Source organism: Penicillium angulare (assembly GCF_028827245.1).
Source record: "Penicillium angulare strain IBT 27051 chromosome Unknown utg000001l_segment0_segment0, whole genome shotgun sequence".
NCBI lineage: Eukaryota > Fungi > Ascomycota > Eurotiomycetes > Eurotiales > Aspergillaceae > Penicillium > Penicillium angulare.
Genome location: NW_026623160.1, coordinates 2,313,606 through 2,330,645, shown reverse-complemented (window position 1 = coordinate 2,330,645; position 17,040 = coordinate 2,313,606). Strand labels below are relative to the sequence as shown.

Genomic DNA, 17,040 nt, shown 5'->3' with positions numbered 1-17,040 from the left:
TCCAGTACAGGCCATGGAGACGAGCAGAGCGAAGCTAGGCGCGGATCATCCAGACACGCTGACGAGCATAGCCTATATCACGTCGATATACAGGAATCAAGGCCTGTGGGATGAGGCCGAGCAGCTCGAGGTGCAAGTCATGGAGACGAGCAAGACAAAGCTCGGCGCGGACCATCCTGACATGCTGACTAGCATGGCCAACCTAGTGTTCATCTGGAATTCTTCAGGTCTCAATGCTGAAGCCATTGACTTACTACAAAATTGTGTAGCCCTACAGAACCGGATACTTGGCTCAAATCATTCTCAATTTCTATCAAATTCTGAATCATTGTTAGAGTGAGAAAATAAGGAATTGGAAACAGAGAGTTGAAGATGCATCCTACACAAAACTATCTATTTCATATAATATGTTTACAGATAATTCATGGCCTTAGTTTCGCAACCGGTTGTGCCATCATACGTCATTTGTCTTCAAATTAAATGTTAGGATTAGATTTCCACTCTCAAGCGCATGATGCTACCAAAAGCAGGACGGTGAAAGAGAGGACGCAAGGACGAGGGTGAGAAGGTGCTTGTATTGGTGGTAATTCTATTTCATGTAATTCAATACATCCAGTCTCACGTGATAGTATGTTTCACTACAATACAGTCCTTTGAAACAGAACTAAGCTGGATATTGATAGTGTTTCTTAATAGGGTTGGAGAAAGAGCCTCTGTATGGAAGTGGTGAAACTGTTTCCGATCCTCCCTGTACTTTAAGTTTCACAAGAGACAGCTGCTTATCAATGGTGAACTATTCTTTGCCGATCTTAATCAAGAAGCTAACTTAGTTAATCAGTTGCGTTCATAAATTTTCAAATGTTTACAACTAAAGGATAAAAGGGATCGAAATAGTTTGAGATTTTGAAAATTAGCATGTCCTCTACTAGTACATCTCATTCTCCTAGGAACATCGTATCGCACGGAGCTTCCGGATTATGGCAGAGTTTCGATAGCTCTGTTCATTGCAGTCTTCTTGGTCAGACTCAGAATATGTTAACAGTTCAATTACTTCCATTAATGGGATCATCGAAAACCAAGGCTTGAATCTCTTGTAGATCTTCCCAATCCTCAAAATCCCCCATGTCCCCCGCCATTGGCAAGCAAGATTCAATGCTTTCAGTAAATGGCAACAACTTGACATGGAATCTTGAGAAATCTCGATTATCCCCTCCAGATATTTCCAGAACTCATCGATCTTCTGAAGCCAGCGGGCCCGCTGTTTAATATTAGTCCATCCAGTCTCCGACTTACTGGTCGGGTCTTGAGTGGTTCTGACCTGCGCCTTATCTATAGCCCTAATGTTATATACTGGGGATGGGGGTTAAGACCATGTCCTTTGACCCATCAAGACGGAGTCCTTCCACATTAGAGCCGTTCATCAATGTGGATATTTCATTCAAAGTGTCCCGATCTCGCTTTTGTGCCCCGTAAAGCCGATGTGACTTGTTATTCGCCAGCTCCTTCTCGGAGAAACGGGACGACTTGGTTGACAAGCCTCCTTGACATTGGGGTTGGTAACCCGAATCTCTTTGATATACTAATTGATTGTCGTTTCCAACTCCCGAATTGCGTGCTTCACTTTGTCTGCAATTCTCTTTAGTTCAATGGTGATAGAGATGTGATCTCTCGGGTCTTCCATTTCAAAATTAATGACACGAAAGGAGGGCTATTGAAACAGCGCTTCAAGGCTCCTCACCGACATCACATACTCTATTTCTTCGAGATTCAGCATCAGCTGCTGAGCCTCTCGGAACTGGCTATTGAACATCGCTTGGAAGACATTGGAGGAAGGCTCACATATCAGGTTTTTTTGGCACCTTGTCCTCCTTGTCATCGTTCGATCTTCTGCCATGTAGGCATCGGTATGGACGATTGCCCCATAAGAAATCGAAGTTTTTGTTTAGGATTGCATCATTCTCTTTCTTCACCAGGACATATCCGAGTCCGAAATGATTGTAAAATTCAATCCAGTGCTGCAGACGCGCAGGCGGCCCGGGCTTCGACGGATATCGTCTGTGGAAGTCAAGGATCGCACGTGTCGAATTCTTGTAATCGCCCGCTGGATACCAGGTGTTGTCCTCCAGGCTGACTCGGGATCGTTTTCGATCCACGCGAGTCATTCGTCAACCGACTCCATAATTTGATCCACGGAGTTCGGGTCAAGACCAGTGAAGGTCACAGATCCACGGCATCCTGTATTCGAATCGCGGCGTCCCAGATTAGGCTGGTCAGCAGCAACGGTACTGACAATGACTGGGCTTGGCCCTGATGCCTTGACATCTTCCCCGCATTCCCTGTTGCCATCGAAGTGAACCGCAGGGGAGAGAGAAGGAAGAAGGAAGACCGTGCCAGAGGTATGGGCCATATACATGGGTCGCAGTAAACCAAACGCAGCATCGGGAGTCTCCATACGGAGATCTCTTGATAAAAGTAATGAATGAAGAGAAAGTAGTGAATGAAGATAAGGAAGTAAAGATGATGAAGAAGTGACAGAAACAATGAAAGAACTTGAATGAGGGGCATCTTGGTACGAGGATATGTTCCAGTTGGACACCCCCAGCACTGAAGAGCGCCATCATTTCGTCTGGTCAACCACCTGGACATGATAGTATAAATTGAAAGGTTAGTTATATTCAACACTGCGCTATGAAGGCTTAGTGACTGGGATTTATGGACGGTAATAGCTGCAGCGAGGACAACAGGGAACTGGACACGTCTGTATGTTGTCCCCTCGCGGATAAAGTCACGTTCACATGGGAAAATCGGCACTAGACTATAGCCATCGCGGTCAATAGAATGAATAGGGCCCTTATATGAATTGAAGTGGACCATCAAAACGAATGGCATCGTATGGCGAGGGATAGGATTTGAATTTCCGGTAGTGGGTATCCATGTACTATCGCATATAGTAGTACCGAGGAGTTCTTCCATTCTTCCTTCTCATCGCTCTACAGGCTGACCGTCGGGCAGAGCGCTATTAGCAGAGACTAAGCTAGCAGGGTCAATAGCCGCAGCTTGTTCATGGGAAGGTTTTGTTAAAAGTTGCGTGATAGAGCCTGCTTCGATGGGGGGAAGGAGGGCAGCATTTAGGGTTCATTCAATCCATTCAAAATAGCAAAGGGGCCAAAGGGAGAGGACGTGGTTCTTTTTGTGACTGTGGAACAGGAAGCTGTAAATATCCACTAAATGATTCAGGCTGGATGTCTACACGACATACATCGCTTGCGCGGGCCATATCGTCAGTACATAGTACTAGCCACCTCAAAGTGTGGTTCTAAGAGAGAGGATTCAGAAAGTACTATAAGTGGGCGACCATGGTCATTGAGCACTCAGTGTCTCTATAAACTAGGTAGCCACGAAGGTGATCAAAGAAACCAACTATAGGAAGCTTCCTTGTCTCTAGCAAATAATGGTCTAATTTCTAGACCCACACACCTTCCACTTTCCGTACAAATATATAATAAGCCTCTGTCATTTTAATGTTTAATGTTTTTATATGAACTTAGTAGTACGAAGGGGTAGCTGCAATAGGGCTAAATATGATCGGAGCCGCATCGGGGCCAGTTTCCGAAATGGTCTTAACACGGCCCTTCTTTTCCGTATTCTATAGATGCACATGCAATCGAAGCCGGGTCCGCATTTCCGTAGTTGATCCTGTCCGCCTGTCAAGTCCCCAAAATTACCCAAATAAGCCTACGAGAAGACGCCCGGTCTGCGGCGACTCTCGGCAAGTTGATCTAGACTACAATAGCATAGGGCACCAATGAGGAATCGGACCGGGCTGGAAACAAGGTGGATTTCTTCCCCAGATTATGTGTTACTGTCATTAGGGGAAAGAGGAGACACGAAAAGGAAAACGAAGCTTAGTCCTCCGCACGTTGCGGGTGATATCGGGGAAGTCGGGGGGGACTGAAGTTCGTAGTATGCGCGAAAAAGGAGAGTGGAATTCTTAGGCTCAGCGGAGTGGATTGGGTCCCGATTGTTCGAACTATGTTTAAAAAAGTGCGGATAAATGGATACCTGTGACTTGAATTCAAAAAACACAGTTTTGGATAGCTCTAGATAGCTATAGTCGAGCTTTTGGAGAAGAGTCGGCTGAATTCCCTAATAAGGAAGGCACCCGCGGTTAATTTCTCCTCACCGGGGACTAAACATCACCACTTTCCCCTCATCCACTTTTTTTTTTTCTCCAATTTTATTTTTTTTGTCAGTATTTTGTGGTCTCCTCTTTTTTTACCGTAGGAATATAAAAAATGGGGCTGGATGGAATCCATCCCCGAAATGGATGATCTGCATGACAAAAAGGATATAATAATGCATAGGATCAACGATAAAGTCAATTGATTAAGAGTGTGATCTATGCAGTATGAAGAAGAATTTAATTGATAGAATTGTATTTTGTATATATTCATAGACTTTGACAAGCGCACTACGCGGTTAAAGAGATTTAATATTTGAGGTTCTCCCGATAAGTACCGAGTACACTCTGTTGCCTATTAAACACCAGCATAACAGCATGTACCGAGTACCCACCACCGCCGGCCCCCCGAGTGTCAATGGGGCAGAAAAAAGCCCGCCATGTGGTTCCTTTCACACCGATTACACCGATTCGCCTAAAGCAGCAGGCCGCGACACGGGACTTTCTTATCAAATTTTTGACTCCGAGCTCGCTTTTTCTCTTCCATTCTCCATCCCAGCTTTCCCCCCAAAAGCTTCACCTGCCCAGTTGGTGCGCTCTCCACCACCAACTTCCCTCCATCATGGCTGGCACCACGCTAGCAATGCGCGCAATGGCTGCTCCGTCCATCATGCAGCTCTCCTCCGTGTCGCGCCGAACCATCTCGACCACTTCCCAGGTTCTTCGCGCGAAGCCCATCCGCCCGGCCCAATCCATTTCACGCATTGCTCGTCGCGGTTACGCTGACGCTGCCCCTACCCCTACTCCTTCTCCTAATCCTTCCCCTGCCCAGAAGCCTAAGAAGCGATTCCGCGCCCTCCGCTGGGCATGGCGCTTGACCTGGTTGAGCGGTCTTGCTCTGACCGGTGCCCTGGCCTACAGCATCTATGAGCTGCGTCACCCCGTCGAGCAAACTGAGCCCGACCCAGAGAAGAAGACTCTTGTAATTCTTGGTATGACGCGATCGCGATCGATGACTCCTTCGGTCGAGAGATTGCTAATGTGACTGCCCTTGTAGGAACTGGCTGGGGTTCCGTCTCCCTGCTCAAGAAGCTCGACACCGAGAACTACAATGTCGTTGTTGTTTCTCCCCGTAACTACTTCCTTTTCACTCCCCTGTTGCCCTCATGTACTACCGGTTTGATTGAGCATCGCTCTATCATGGAACCCATCCGAAACATCCTCCGTCAGAAGAAGGCTAGCGTTAAGTTCTACGAAGCCGAGGCTACCAAGATCGACTACGAGAAGCGCGTTATCTACATTAACGATGACTCTGAGATCAAGGGTGATATCTCCCATACTGAACTTCCATTTGACATGCTCGTGATCGGTGTTGGTGCCGAGAACGCCACTTTCGGTAAGTGACGTATTGCGTTTCCCTTTGGCCCCAAACATACCAGCCCTAACAAAATACTAGGTATCCCTGGTGTTAAGGATCACTCGTGCTTCCTGAAGGAAGTTAACGATGCCCAGAACATTCGTAAGCGTATTATGGACTGTATTGAGACCGCTATGTTCAAGGACCAGAGCGACGACGAGGTTAAGCGTCTGCTGCACATGGTTGTCGTTGGTGGTGGCCCCACTGGTGTTGAGTTTGCCGGTGAGCTCCAGGATTTCTTCAACGACGATCTTAAGAAATGGATTCCCGAGATTCAGCACAACTTCCACATTACCCTCGTTGAGGCTCTCCCCAATGTCCTGCCCATGTTCTCCAAGCAACTGATCGACTACACCGAGTCTACCTTCAAGGAGGAGTCCATTTCTATTCGCACCAAGACTATGGTCAAGAACGTCACCGACAAGTACATCCAGGCCGAAATCACCAACCCCGACGGAAGCAAGACCCTCGAGACTATCCCTTACGGTCTTCTCGTCTGGGCTACCGGTAACGCCGTCCGCCCTGTTATCCGTGACCTTATGGGCCAGATCCCCGCCCAGAAGGACTCTCGCCGTGGTCTTGCTGTGAACGAGTACCTTGTTGTCAACGGTGCCGACAACGTTTGGGCTGTCGGTGACTGTGCTATTACCAACTACGCCCCCACTGCCCAGGTTGCTGGTCAGGAGGGTGCTTTCCTTGCCCGCCTCTTCAACACCATGGCTAAGACTGACGAAATCGAGAAGGAGCTTGCTAAGCTTTCCGAACAACAAGCCCTCGCTAAGTCTGGTGATGACCGCAACCAGGTTCTGGATGAGATTCGTGAGCGCCAGAAGCAGCTGCGCCGCACTAAGCAGATTGGTCCCTTCCAGTACTCTCACCAGGGTTCCCTGGCTTACATTGGTAAGGAGCGTGCTGTCGCCGATATCAGCTGGCTGAGCGGCAACATCGCTAGCGGTGGTACCCTGACCTACCTCTTCTGGCGCAGTGCTTACCTGAGCATGTGCTTCAGCTGTAAGATTTTCCAAACTCCCCCCCTCTTAACTTTCTTATAATCCATATTAACTAATATTCTTCCAGCCCGTAACCGTGTCCTCGTTGCCATGGATTGGGTCAAGGCCCGCGCTTTCGGCCGTGACGTCTCCCGGGAGTAAATCAATTACTGAAGCCATGCCTAGAAGCAGTCTGTAAACTACAGTTGCGCCTCCTTAATTTTCCTTATGTTAAATTCTCCCAACAAAATATTCTCATATTTTGTTGGTCACCTTTTGAAACGCCACGCCACCTCCACGTCACACCTGTCTCTCTCTGTTTCTTTTTTATTCTCGGTTTTCTCCATTCGTGATAGACATATCCATTTCGTTTTCGTTTTTGATGACCTAATCTTGGCGCTGTCGATTTCTCGTTCATCCCTGCATCTCATTTGTATACTTCCCTGAACATAGACTCTGTTCAGTAGAACATTTCTCCTGTTTGGGTTTGGGATGGAGATGGAGAGGCAAAAGCATTAATTTTCGCTCTTTGCTTGTCAATTCCTTTTTTTCTTCTTTGGGCTGTACGCTATGGGAATAAATAGTTAGGATCTGGAATAGTATTCGGAATACGCCATATTTTTTCAAGATATTTGCGTTTACTAAGTTTGAGAATGGAGGTAAGTCCTTCACTTGGAAAATACTTGCGTTTTCATTGTGTAGTTCGACATGGTATATGACTATCGTTTACTAATTCAGTATGCTGGTATATCCTCTAATTACTATGTTGGGATTCTTCTCATTTGCTAGTTGTCTCCATCTGAAAAATGAAAGAATAGTGGTTGAAATGTTCATGAGTATAAGATCCGGGAAGAGGAACTCCGAAGAAGTGTCAACGCATCTTGTGACGATGCTGCAGGCGCCTTTACAGAGACTATTTACCAGAAATTTGTAGACCAAAAGTGCAAGCTTCGAAGCGTTCCAATCACCGTCATGGGAATTTCCAGAGAGTCTTGGAAAGCTCAGTGGGCTGTGATGAACTGAGTCTGGAAATTGAGCTGGGTCCGGAAATCAGGGAAGATGTACATCATCTTGGTGGAGAAATAGTTCGCTCGAGTCAACAGTGTATTGACTAGTTCAAGGACTAGCATCTTTGTCTAATAAAACCAAGTAGCGTATGTGAGCCCGATAATAACAAAATATGACCAGGTTTGCTTTTCCCTCGATTGCTTGATCTCCCTTTCAAAGCTAATTGGCCTCGAAGTTGTCGAGAAAACTACAAACGACAATCCAGAATGGATACTCTTTTTCGCAGAATCAAAAACGACAATTCACGACTGTTGGCTATTATATGTCTTTCGGTCTCGAGTATATTCTGGGATTCACAATACTAGAAGACGCTGACACTGACACTCATCAAAAGCGCGTCAATCTTCTCCCACCTAACTTTGAAAATCCTCCTACCTTGGATAATTTTCTCGATCTTGGTCTAAAGAAGCGAATATTGATCATCGTATTTGGGAGGACATGCTTCTCAATCTCAGCCCTGATAAGCTAAAAGAGTACATTCGCAAACCACACTATCTGGACGGAGACGATGGACCAGAGCAAGTCTGGCGTTGGTCTCATGCGTGGAGCACACCCCGACAATTTATATCCTGGCCTTCGCAGGAGAGTCTGCACGGATTTGGCTATGTCATGTGGGATCGCAGTCGACTTGAAGAATGGGGCTTGCCCATGCACAAAAGACACTTTCGGTTAAGCCCTAAGTTTTTCTCTAAGAAGGCTTGGAAGAAAGAGCAAAAGAAGAAATATCGAGACGAACTGCGGACGTGGAAAACGAAGGCCCGTAATTTGGATAACGCGTATGAACCTGGGGAGATGGAATTCTCGGAATATAAATCTTCAGAGGATAAATATTCAGGGGTGAATCTTCAGATAATGGAGCACCAGAGAAAGGAGCATCCGTGAAGAAACCTCTCGTGCCTCCGGTTCGAATGCAAGCGCAAGGTGCGTGCTTGGCGTAAGACGAAAGGTCTCCACAGGCGCGTCCTCCAAAGGGCACAGTCCAGAATAAGAAAGACCAAAATAGCGCACTGGGGAGTTCTCGACAATGTAGCCAGATATGAGCAGAAATGGGATTAATTGTTATGGTTGTTGTATAGTATCCGTATCTAGATAGGGGCCTTGGGATCTTCACCACCTCGCAGCTCTCCTCTCTCTCCTTACTTCTCCTCCAGCTTTGTTATTCTCGTTGAATGAGATTAACTTCTGATATCATCTGTTCTTGATACTTAGTCGACATTTTTATTTTCTAGTTTTTTATCCCCGCGTATGTACTAATAGAAACACGCCCTTGACAACATCGAGAATAACGAAAAGGGAAAAGACAATGCAAAAGAGCAGCAGCTTGTAAATCGATTAAATTTGGACTGGATATGTACAAGAGCCGATTAGCTAGACAGCGTGAAATATCTCAGCGAGAGCGGAGAAAAGAAGAGCGTCAATCTAGAGACAGAGGGGGAATATGGAGGCCTAAGCCGGAAGGTATCAAAAGTACAGGGCGTAGAAAGGAAGGAAATGTATCAAGCAAGGGGGAGTAAGGAAATTACACAGATGATGGAGTCATAACAGGATTTTCTCAGAAAATGCCCCAGCGGCTTCGAGTTTCCTTCGCTGCCTGCGCACGTTCAGAGCCCCGACCAGGTTTGCGGCCGTCCAGCTGCCGAATACCTTCGATTTTTTGCAGGGCCAACTCTAGTAGCTCCTTTTTGCGGATAATGTCGAGGTGGCGGCGGACTCTGGGGTCTTCACGGGCAAAGCGTTCAACCTCGGCGTCGGAAAGGTGACGGCCGAGTCGGCTGTCCAGTTCACGAGGAAAGTTGTAGTAGAATTCGGAGAGGAGCTCGACGTTCAGGAAGAGGACGGCGGTTGATGTGAGCTTGTCTGCTACTACGTCGAGGAAGACCTCTGGGCAGTAGTATTTGTTCTTTTGAGTGGCGCACTGCTTGGATCGTACGGCCATCATTCGTAACTTGATGAGATCAGCCCGATCACGAAGGAAGACACCCTCCCGACCTGAAAGCAAATGAGTTAGTCAAAAAAATTGGTAAATTTGAAAGCAAGTTTCGGAACATACCTCTCTCTAGCAGAGCTGAGCTGAAACCGCCAGCACCTCCAGCACCGTTGCCCTCCAATACGACATCCCCTTTGCGAACCTTGTCAATAAAAGACATGACATCCTTCAGCTTCCGCTTTCCAACAGTATCCTCAACATGTTTTGTAGCTGATTCGCAGGCGCGCAGTTCCTCCTTAAGGACTTTGCTAACGTTCTCACGACCCTTTGACCACTCTGGGTCCTCGACCTCGATTTCAAACTTGTATGGTTTGATACAGTTCTCCACTTGATCACTCGTGCTGAAGAAGCGGTCATTCAGAATACTTGTACAAGCATCAATGATTTGCTTATGGGCACCTGGGTGAGAAGCAAATGTGGAAGCCGCCAGGAGCGAGTCAACATGGTTTCGCAGAGCATTGGCAACCACAGTAGTTGCGAGTCTGCCAATGCCCAGCTTTGTCAAGGAAGAAGTAGATGCATCCAGTTTGCGGTGCCAGTACAGGGACTCGGGATCAGCCTTGGGCAAATCCTTGAGTGGATCCAACTCCATCATGGGAGGATTCAAGTCATCCACAGGCTTGTTCCAATAGCGCTGAGCCATAATATCCATCACTCGTTGATCTAGTTCGGCTTTCAACATCTCCCGAACCTGCGGTCGACCAAAAGCTTCGGCAAATGCCTTGAAGGAATGTTTAAAGCCATCTAAGCTTTCAGCCAAATACGACTCTGCACTTAAAGGTCGATCATTGTATTGAACCTTAAACTCATAGGTTGCCTCTTCCAACTCTTGGCTGATCGCGTCTCTGGTGCCATCAAGACTAGACGCCATGGTTTGTTCAAGCACATGCATCAGTTTCTTGCGGAGAGTCGAGACGCCGACTGCAACTTCTGAGTGGGCGCCGAATTCGGTAGGGTGGGCTGAAAAGTATGCATTCTCATTCTTCAAAATAGCATTGGTGATATTTCCAGAACCCCGAGAAAAGAGGGCGGTTGTTTGAGGAACGCGGCTCACGACACCTACATAACCCAGACGAAGGGGGTATTTCGTGTCTGTAAGAACGGCGTTACCGCGCTCGGGATCGACGAGATCCATCTTGGTAATGACACCAATTGTACGCTCACCGCGAGGATCCACCCGACGACTAGCCCTTAAAGCAGTTGAATTCGCCAAATCGACATCAGCTGCCGAAATGGCCAAGACAACATTGGGAGCCTGAATATATTTATCGCAAAGATCGTTGATTTTTTGCTTGAGCTCTGGAGGTTGGTCATGTCCAGCTACCTGAATGTAACCAGGAAGATCAATCATAGAAAGGTCCGGTACATTGGGTGAATAGATAGACAATTGAATAGGGTCGTCTGAGACACAATCCTTCTCCGGAACCGCAAGATTCAGATCTGTCAGCGTTCGCTGGATCTGCGAGAAATCGGTAATTTTGCCGAGCCCCAAGGCCGGGAATTCACCATATTCTGCTTGAGCATTCGGGGTGTTGATAAGTGTGAGTTCAATAGGTCGTCGTGTGACCATATTGGAGCCCTTGGGCAGGAATTCATGTCCAACAATGGCCTCGAGAACTGAACTCTTCCCCGAAGACTGAGATCCAATGACAACAATTGATGGTAGAGTCAGACTTCCAGACTGACCGACAGTCTGAAGAATATTTCGGATCTCAATCATCTTGCGGGTGAGGACCATCATCTGATCATCCTGAGCAACTTCATTCTCAGCCCGCGAGTCAGTCTCCTCCGACTGGTCATATCCAAACGCCGCAGTTGATCCCGCCGCAACGCCGGCGGTAATACCACGGCCTTCCTTCGGCTCCTTATCACCACCATTTTGAGACTGCGATTCCTCATCCGTTCGTAGAATCTTCTGTAACCACTCGGGAACATCCACGTCCTCCGTCGTCTTATTCCACCCACGCTGTGTCTGTTCCGCCACATCCTGAAGACCCTGGAATAACCCCGATGCCGTATTCCCCGCAGTCTCCCCAGCCGTTTTCAACAGGTCCATTGCATAGTTTCCAGCCTCTATAGAATATAGTTAGTAATCACATCTCTCCGCACTAGTTCTTGCACAGCACATACGAGTCGCTTGGTATTGAAAGTAAGCCAAACCCGCAATAGTCGCTCCTCCAAACATAGCAGGAATTCGAACAAGCTTGAGAGCTAGCTTTGGAAGAATCCGGTGAAAGGAAAAAGCTCGAACGGCGGGTACATTGTTGTGAATCCCATTTGCACCTATGGGCCAAGTGCGTCCCCTCAAAGCGGCACCACTATCAGCGCGCAAAAGGCCTCCGGTTCTCGATGCTGCATTATGAATATGGCGTGCCATGCCGGTCCGCACCAGCGGGGCAAGTCGATGGGAGAGTATCCTCCCGCTCATGACTGTGATGAGATCTCATTCAAGGCCAGATGACGGAGGTAGATAAATATCATGATGCTTCCGAGGTCGATCACTGACATCAACGTGACCTGCGCAACTGGCCGCTTCGACATCCGTAGTCAACAGTCACGTGGCTTGAGATGACGTGCTGTGCAAGGGAAGTGAGTTAGGTGTTTGTTGAGAATTTGACCCTTTTTCTGTTTATATTTCATCAATTTGGTGTCGGTGGACTTTTCTTTCATCTTCTTTGTGTCTATAAAGTCTTGGTTGGTGGCCAGTGTTGGTACAGTGGTAGTTCTAGTCTTAGCTTCCGATTGTCGGTGACTCTTCCACTCAACAGCCCAACTTGAGCTTAATCCGACTTTTGAACACCAGGGCTAAGGCTAAAGCTTGAGCTTGGCTTTTTTGGAAATCGCAGATCTCCAGCTTTATACTCCATTACTATATACCGTTTACGTGTTTGTGATTATCATCAACTACTCTGGTTCTCATACGGTGCAATTGGATCGCATCAATACCCAACATGTGCCGTTTTCTGGTCAGTCAAGCTCAAGTTTCTGGAGTGGGAAAAAACACCTGTCATTACAGGTTATGGTGGAACGAACTCAAAGCTAATGTCGAGAATCACAGATTTACAAAGGATGCAATGACATCCGGCTCAGCAAACTTGTAACAGAGCCAAGCCACTCTATTTTGACTCAGTCCTATGACTCCCGCTTACGATTGGTATGATATATCCATCCAGAAAGAGTTGGAGCTCCATATTTTTATTACAATATTCAAAACGAAACTAATATCATGTACAGGACAACCGCCGCCCAGTAAATGGCGATGGCTTCGGTGTAGGTTTCTACACCGACCCAAAACTCGGCCCAGAGCCCTGCGTCTTCACATCCACAATCCCAGCATGGAACTGCGAGAATCTCGAGCGTCTCGCCTCAAAAACCTGCTCCAAACTAATCTTTGCACACGTCCGCGCAACAACAGAGGGCTCCCTCGCAGATAACAACTGCCATCCATTCCAGCACCACTCGCTGATGTGGATGCACAACGGCGCAGTCGGTGGCTGGAATTGCATCAAGCGTACACTTGCCTCATCGCTGTCTGATAAATGGTTCCTCAAAGTGAAGGGAGGAACAGACAGTGAGTGGTCGTTTGCGCTCTTCCTTGATTTATTGGAGAAAGAGGGCGTGGATCCGTCTTCGGATGCTGGACCCGATGGTTTTGGACAAGCGCTACTGCGAAAGGTCATGATGAAGACTATTGCGAAGATTAATGAGTTTGTAACGGCGATTCCGGAGCAAAATAAGCCTGCGGGATTGGAAACACGCAGTTTGCTCAATTTTGCCGTTACGGATGGTCATACTGTTGTTTGCACGAGGTATATTAGTAGCAAGACGGATGAGCCCGCTAGTTTATACTTTTCGTCGGGGACGAAGTGGAAGGAGGGTAGTACGAAGGGACATTTCAAGATGGAGCGTCATGATAAGGGTGCGGATATTGTGTTGGTGGCTAGTGAGCCGATTACTTTTGAGAGACGTGAGTACATGTGTTCCTCGAGTCTTGTCTTGGTGCCATGTCTGTTAGTGTCTTTTTGCTGATCTATTTGCAGATAATTGGGTCTCTGTCCCTACCAATTCGGTGGTTACCATTCACAAGCAGACTGTCTTGCTTCACCCTATTGTGGATGAGTTCTATAGCGAGGACATGAACCATGATCGGTCATCTTGCTATGCTTCTTCCAAGGGTCTTGTCAGCACTGCACCTGGTACTACGGTACCGCCATCTAACACTAAAGATACCTGTGCCCCTACCGAGTCTGTCTTGGGAACTGGCCCGGTAGCTACACAGTGTGCATGAGCCACCCATTGGATGATCGACAGAACTGCTCTCTAAATGAAAGTATGAGCGAGCGACTGAAAGGCAGAGATCTATTTTCTGGTCTAGAGTCGGAAAAGATTTGAAAACGGAGGTGATACCTATTTAGCAAGTTGGCGTCAGGGATGCTTGATTTTGGATAATTTTACACATATTTGCGTGCATATGGATGATGAGATACCGTGACTTAGAGGGACGCATAGCTACAAGATTGTTCATGTTCTAGCTTGGGAAAAATTGAATCAAATACCAACACCAACACTTGATGTTTCTCAATTTCACAACCTTGTTCGATCAACGACAAGGGAGATATAAGTATTATTAAATTATTATACAAAAGGACGAAGACGGGGGTATCGTAACACAAAAATCAACTATCATCCCCAGATATATTCGCATGTTTAAAGTATTTCATGCCAACCCAAGCAACAACAACCCAAACCCACGACATAACAGCCGTAAGTATAATTAATGCAGGATAATACCCAACAATGGGCAACGTAGGATCATCCTCCAATTCCGGCGGTGCATAAGGTGTCTCTCCTACATCCCATGCCCAACTCCAAACTTCAAAGCAGCTGCCTATTCCAACAACGAAAACAAGCCATGTCACCATGAGTATGATCCAGCCCCACCATTCTGTTTCGGAGTAATCCCACGTTATATCTGTGCCGCTTTGGACTTCGACGGAATGTGTTGCTAGAGGAGAGGACTTGGCACGATGAACGGGTCGATAGGCTGTATCTGGTTGGAGGGGGTAATAGGAGTCGGGGCTAGAGGAAGGAGGAGAAATGTGGAGGCCTGTAGCGGCGGACTTCGTAGAGCTCGTAGTCCCTGTCGCGGAGGAATTATTCGCGGTATTAATTCGTGGAAAGGAAACAAGGTCTTCGTCATCGGTGGCTGTTTCTTCGCCAAGGTCATTGTTGTTAGATGTATGTTGCGCGAGACCCTGACGTCTCCTTGCAACAGTCGGACGCGGAACTCTCAAAGCAGAGCTGGCGCGGAACCAGCTCGGTTGGCTCTGGCCCTGACCCTGGCTCTGACTCGTGTCCTCAGCATCGTCTTCAAAACCAGCAGAGAAATCCGTAGTCGGCTCAATGGTGGAAATAATAGTTCCTTTTGAAGAGCGCGGCGCAGGCAAAGTACCCTCTCCCTGAAACCGCGGTGTTTCGGTACGAATGGCCTCAGCACTCTTGCTGATAATCCTTTTATCTCTCGACTCAAGCCTTGTCCCTAGTAGTGCTGTTTTGCGCAAAGAGCCACGCCGCCGCCTTGTCCTTCGTTGTTGTTGGATCACGGCTGCCATGGCCTTTCCGCGTTCCGACGCTTCGCTGTTGATCTGTGGCATGTTGGAGGGGACATCCTCTGTATCTCCATCTTGATCCATTGTGTCAGTGCCTGGTTTGGATTGGTTCATGCGTAGGAAAGAAAGGCGGGAGAGGAGGGAGCCTGAGAGGCTGCGTTTGTGGTTGCTGGTCGAGCTGGCGGAGCGTGTTCGATTGGATAAGCTGTCGGCCGGTGCGAATTCCGCATTGCGGGCTGCGCCATTATCCATTGACGCGGGCAGAGTGTAAAAGCTGAGATAACAGCTCCAGCCTCCTAGTGTCCCAGCATGAGAGAGAATAGCTCAGAGGAGAGCTTAAGGTTTGCGAGTTAGGCTAGTAGTTCACATAGTGTGGCTAGTACATATGTAGCATGTTGATTGGGGGGTTCGAGCGCCGCCAGTTGGTGTATATGCCTGGAAAGTCAGGCATGAGTCTGTCACTAACATCCATTTGAACAGGTTTGCTGCCAGTGAGAAGGTATCTGCTTTTTATAGAGAGATTGACATCCTGAATTTAATAAATATAGCTAAATAATCTCTATGGATGTCAAAGTTGGAGATTGGAATAATTTCCTCATGCTCTTAGCATTCAGACCAATAACAATAAACCGGAAAGCAGATACGAACATGGCTTTTCTAGAAACAACCTAATTATAATTTTAGATGGCCAATTAATCGAATACAGAGATATGGTATATCCACCGACCCTACGAATGAACATTTGAATATATATATATTTAGGTAGGCATTGGTAGAGATTATATGGAAAAAGGGTGTGTTGAAGCATTTCAAGAACACAGCCACGATTGATCCTACAGCGAAAATACGCAAATATTCAGTAGTGCAAACCATTACCATTACTTTAAAGCACCCAAAGCTAATACAAAAACAAATACAAATGGCTCGGAGCAAACTGTTGCATTTCTGTTTCTAGCAACCTGAATGGATTCGGCTACCTTGATTTAAGGTAGCACCACATCGCGGAGTCTAAGCACCATGCATGAAAGCAACATAGGTGGGACAAGAAAGTCATTGCCGACGCTCTAGGGATATCATAATGCATAGAAAAGAAAACGGCCAAATTGGTATATCGGCTAGGACGCCAGCGGGCAAGAAATAGAAAAGAGGATCAAAAAGACAGATTTGGCCAAGCATTTCAAAAGGAAATTCATCACGGCATATACGAATACTGGGGGGGTGAAATGGAAGAAAATGAAGAAGAAAATCCCATACAGGCCAAATTGTCAACTGAGAAGAAAATCCATAGAAACCCCGGAGAGAAGCGTCTTTTGAATAGGGGGAGAGAATGAGGGAAATAATAGCAGAATGACCAGTATTGAACAAGAAAAGAGTATGGGCCTAAGAAAAGAGGAAAGTAAAAATAAAAATAAAAAACCCAAAGCAAATTTGATACAGCACACAAGACATGTACTGGGAACGATGCGATACAAGAGCTAGCAGAGCAAAATCCACAAGAATCAAGCGCAAAACAGTAGAGACAGAGTAGTGAGATCGCTTTTATTTTGGAGCATTGCATAGAAATCGGGAATCCAAGAAAGCCTTTGGACAGGTGTTCGCACACTCGAAAGGGGTCAAAAGAAAGATCAAACCAACAAAGTGGACTTGGGGTATTCGGTGCACAACACACAAATTCCATTCAGAAAGAACAAGACAAAAACCGAAGCTTGGACGCTCGAAAATCCACATCAAAGAGGCAATTTAAAAAGGAACACCAGAGAAAGTGAAATGAATAGAAAAGCAGCAAGAAA

At 46.9% G+C, this 17,040-nt stretch overlaps 9 protein-coding genes across 9 annotated transcripts; 4 read left to right on the top strand and 5 right to left on the bottom strand.

Annotated features, from left to right (window-relative positions):
- Positions 1 to 34: 34 nt before the first annotated feature.
- N7478_000816 (uncharacterized protein) lies at positions 35 to 329 on the bottom strand (the record flags this gene model as incomplete). Its single annotated transcript, XM_056917031.1, has 2 exons — positions 35 to 202; positions 255 to 329. The coding sequence occupies 2 exons, from the start codon at positions 327 to 329 to the stop codon at positions 35 to 37; spliced, it is 243 nt and encodes an 80-aa protein (XP_056784911.1).
- Positions 330 to 1,343: 1,014 nt separating this feature from the next.
- On the bottom strand, positions 1,344 to 1,810 carry N7478_000815 (uncharacterized protein; the record flags this gene model as incomplete). The annotated part of the gene is made up of 2 exons (XM_056917030.1): positions 1,344 to 1,626; positions 1,752 to 1,810. 2 exons carry the CDS (start codon positions 1,808 to 1,810, stop codon positions 1,344 to 1,346), a joined length of 342 nt encoding a protein of 113 aa, XP_056784910.1.
- A 348-nt stretch (positions 1,811 to 2,158) lies between these two features.
- Positions 2,159 to 2,452, bottom strand: N7478_000814 (uncharacterized protein; the record flags this gene model as incomplete). Its single annotated transcript, XM_056917029.1, has 1 exon — positions 2,159 to 2,452. One exon carries the CDS (start codon positions 2,450 to 2,452, stop codon positions 2,159 to 2,161), a length of 294 nt encoding a protein of 97 aa, XP_056784909.1.
- Positions 2,453 to 4,802: 2,350 nt separating this feature from the next.
- On the top strand, positions 4,803 to 6,748 carry N7478_000813 (uncharacterized protein; the record flags this gene model as incomplete). The annotated part of the gene is made up of 4 exons (XM_056917028.1): positions 4,803 to 5,172; positions 5,238 to 5,576; positions 5,637 to 6,608; positions 6,675 to 6,748. 4 exons carry the CDS (start codon positions 4,803 to 4,805, stop codon positions 6,746 to 6,748), a joined length of 1,755 nt encoding a protein of 584 aa, XP_056784908.1.
- A 491-nt stretch (positions 6,749 to 7,239) lies between these two features.
- N7478_000812 (uncharacterized protein) lies at positions 7,240 to 7,609 on the top strand (the record flags this gene model as incomplete). Its single annotated transcript, XM_056917027.1, has 2 exons — positions 7,240 to 7,245; positions 7,424 to 7,609. 2 exons carry the CDS (start codon positions 7,240 to 7,242, stop codon positions 7,607 to 7,609), a joined length of 192 nt encoding a protein of 63 aa, XP_056784907.1.
- Positions 7,610 to 8,092: 483 nt separating this feature from the next.
- N7478_000811 (uncharacterized protein) lies at positions 8,093 to 8,536 on the top strand (the record flags this gene model as incomplete). Its single annotated transcript, XM_056917026.1, has 1 exon — positions 8,093 to 8,536. The coding sequence occupies one exon, from the start codon at positions 8,093 to 8,095 to the stop codon at positions 8,534 to 8,536; it is 444 nt and encodes a 147-aa protein (XP_056784906.1).
- Positions 8,537 to 9,206: 670 nt separating this feature from the next.
- Positions 9,207 to 12,069, bottom strand: N7478_000810 (dynamin-related GTPase MGM1; the record flags this gene model as incomplete). Its single annotated transcript, XM_056917025.1, has 3 exons — positions 9,207 to 9,643; positions 9,705 to 11,714; positions 11,772 to 12,069. 3 exons carry the CDS (start codon positions 12,067 to 12,069, stop codon positions 9,207 to 9,209), a joined length of 2,745 nt encoding a protein of 914 aa, XP_056784905.1.
- Positions 12,070 to 12,592: 523 nt separating this feature from the next.
- N7478_000809 (glutamine amidotransferase subunit DUG3) lies at positions 12,593 to 13,929 on the top strand (the record flags this gene model as incomplete). Its single annotated transcript, XM_056917024.1, has 4 exons — positions 12,593 to 12,607; positions 12,700 to 12,795; positions 12,876 to 13,608; positions 13,682 to 13,929. The coding sequence occupies 4 exons, from the start codon at positions 12,593 to 12,595 to the stop codon at positions 13,927 to 13,929; spliced, it is 1,092 nt and encodes a 363-aa protein (XP_056784904.1).
- A 388-nt stretch (positions 13,930 to 14,317) lies between these two features.
- On the bottom strand, positions 14,318 to 15,502 carry N7478_000808 (PIG-Y family protein; the record flags this gene model as incomplete). The annotated part of the gene is made up of 1 exon (XM_056917023.1): positions 14,318 to 15,502. The coding sequence occupies one exon, from the start codon at positions 15,500 to 15,502 to the stop codon at positions 14,318 to 14,320; it is 1,185 nt and encodes a 394-aa protein (XP_056784903.1).
- Between the last annotated feature and the right edge of the window lie 1,538 nt (positions 15,503 to 17,040).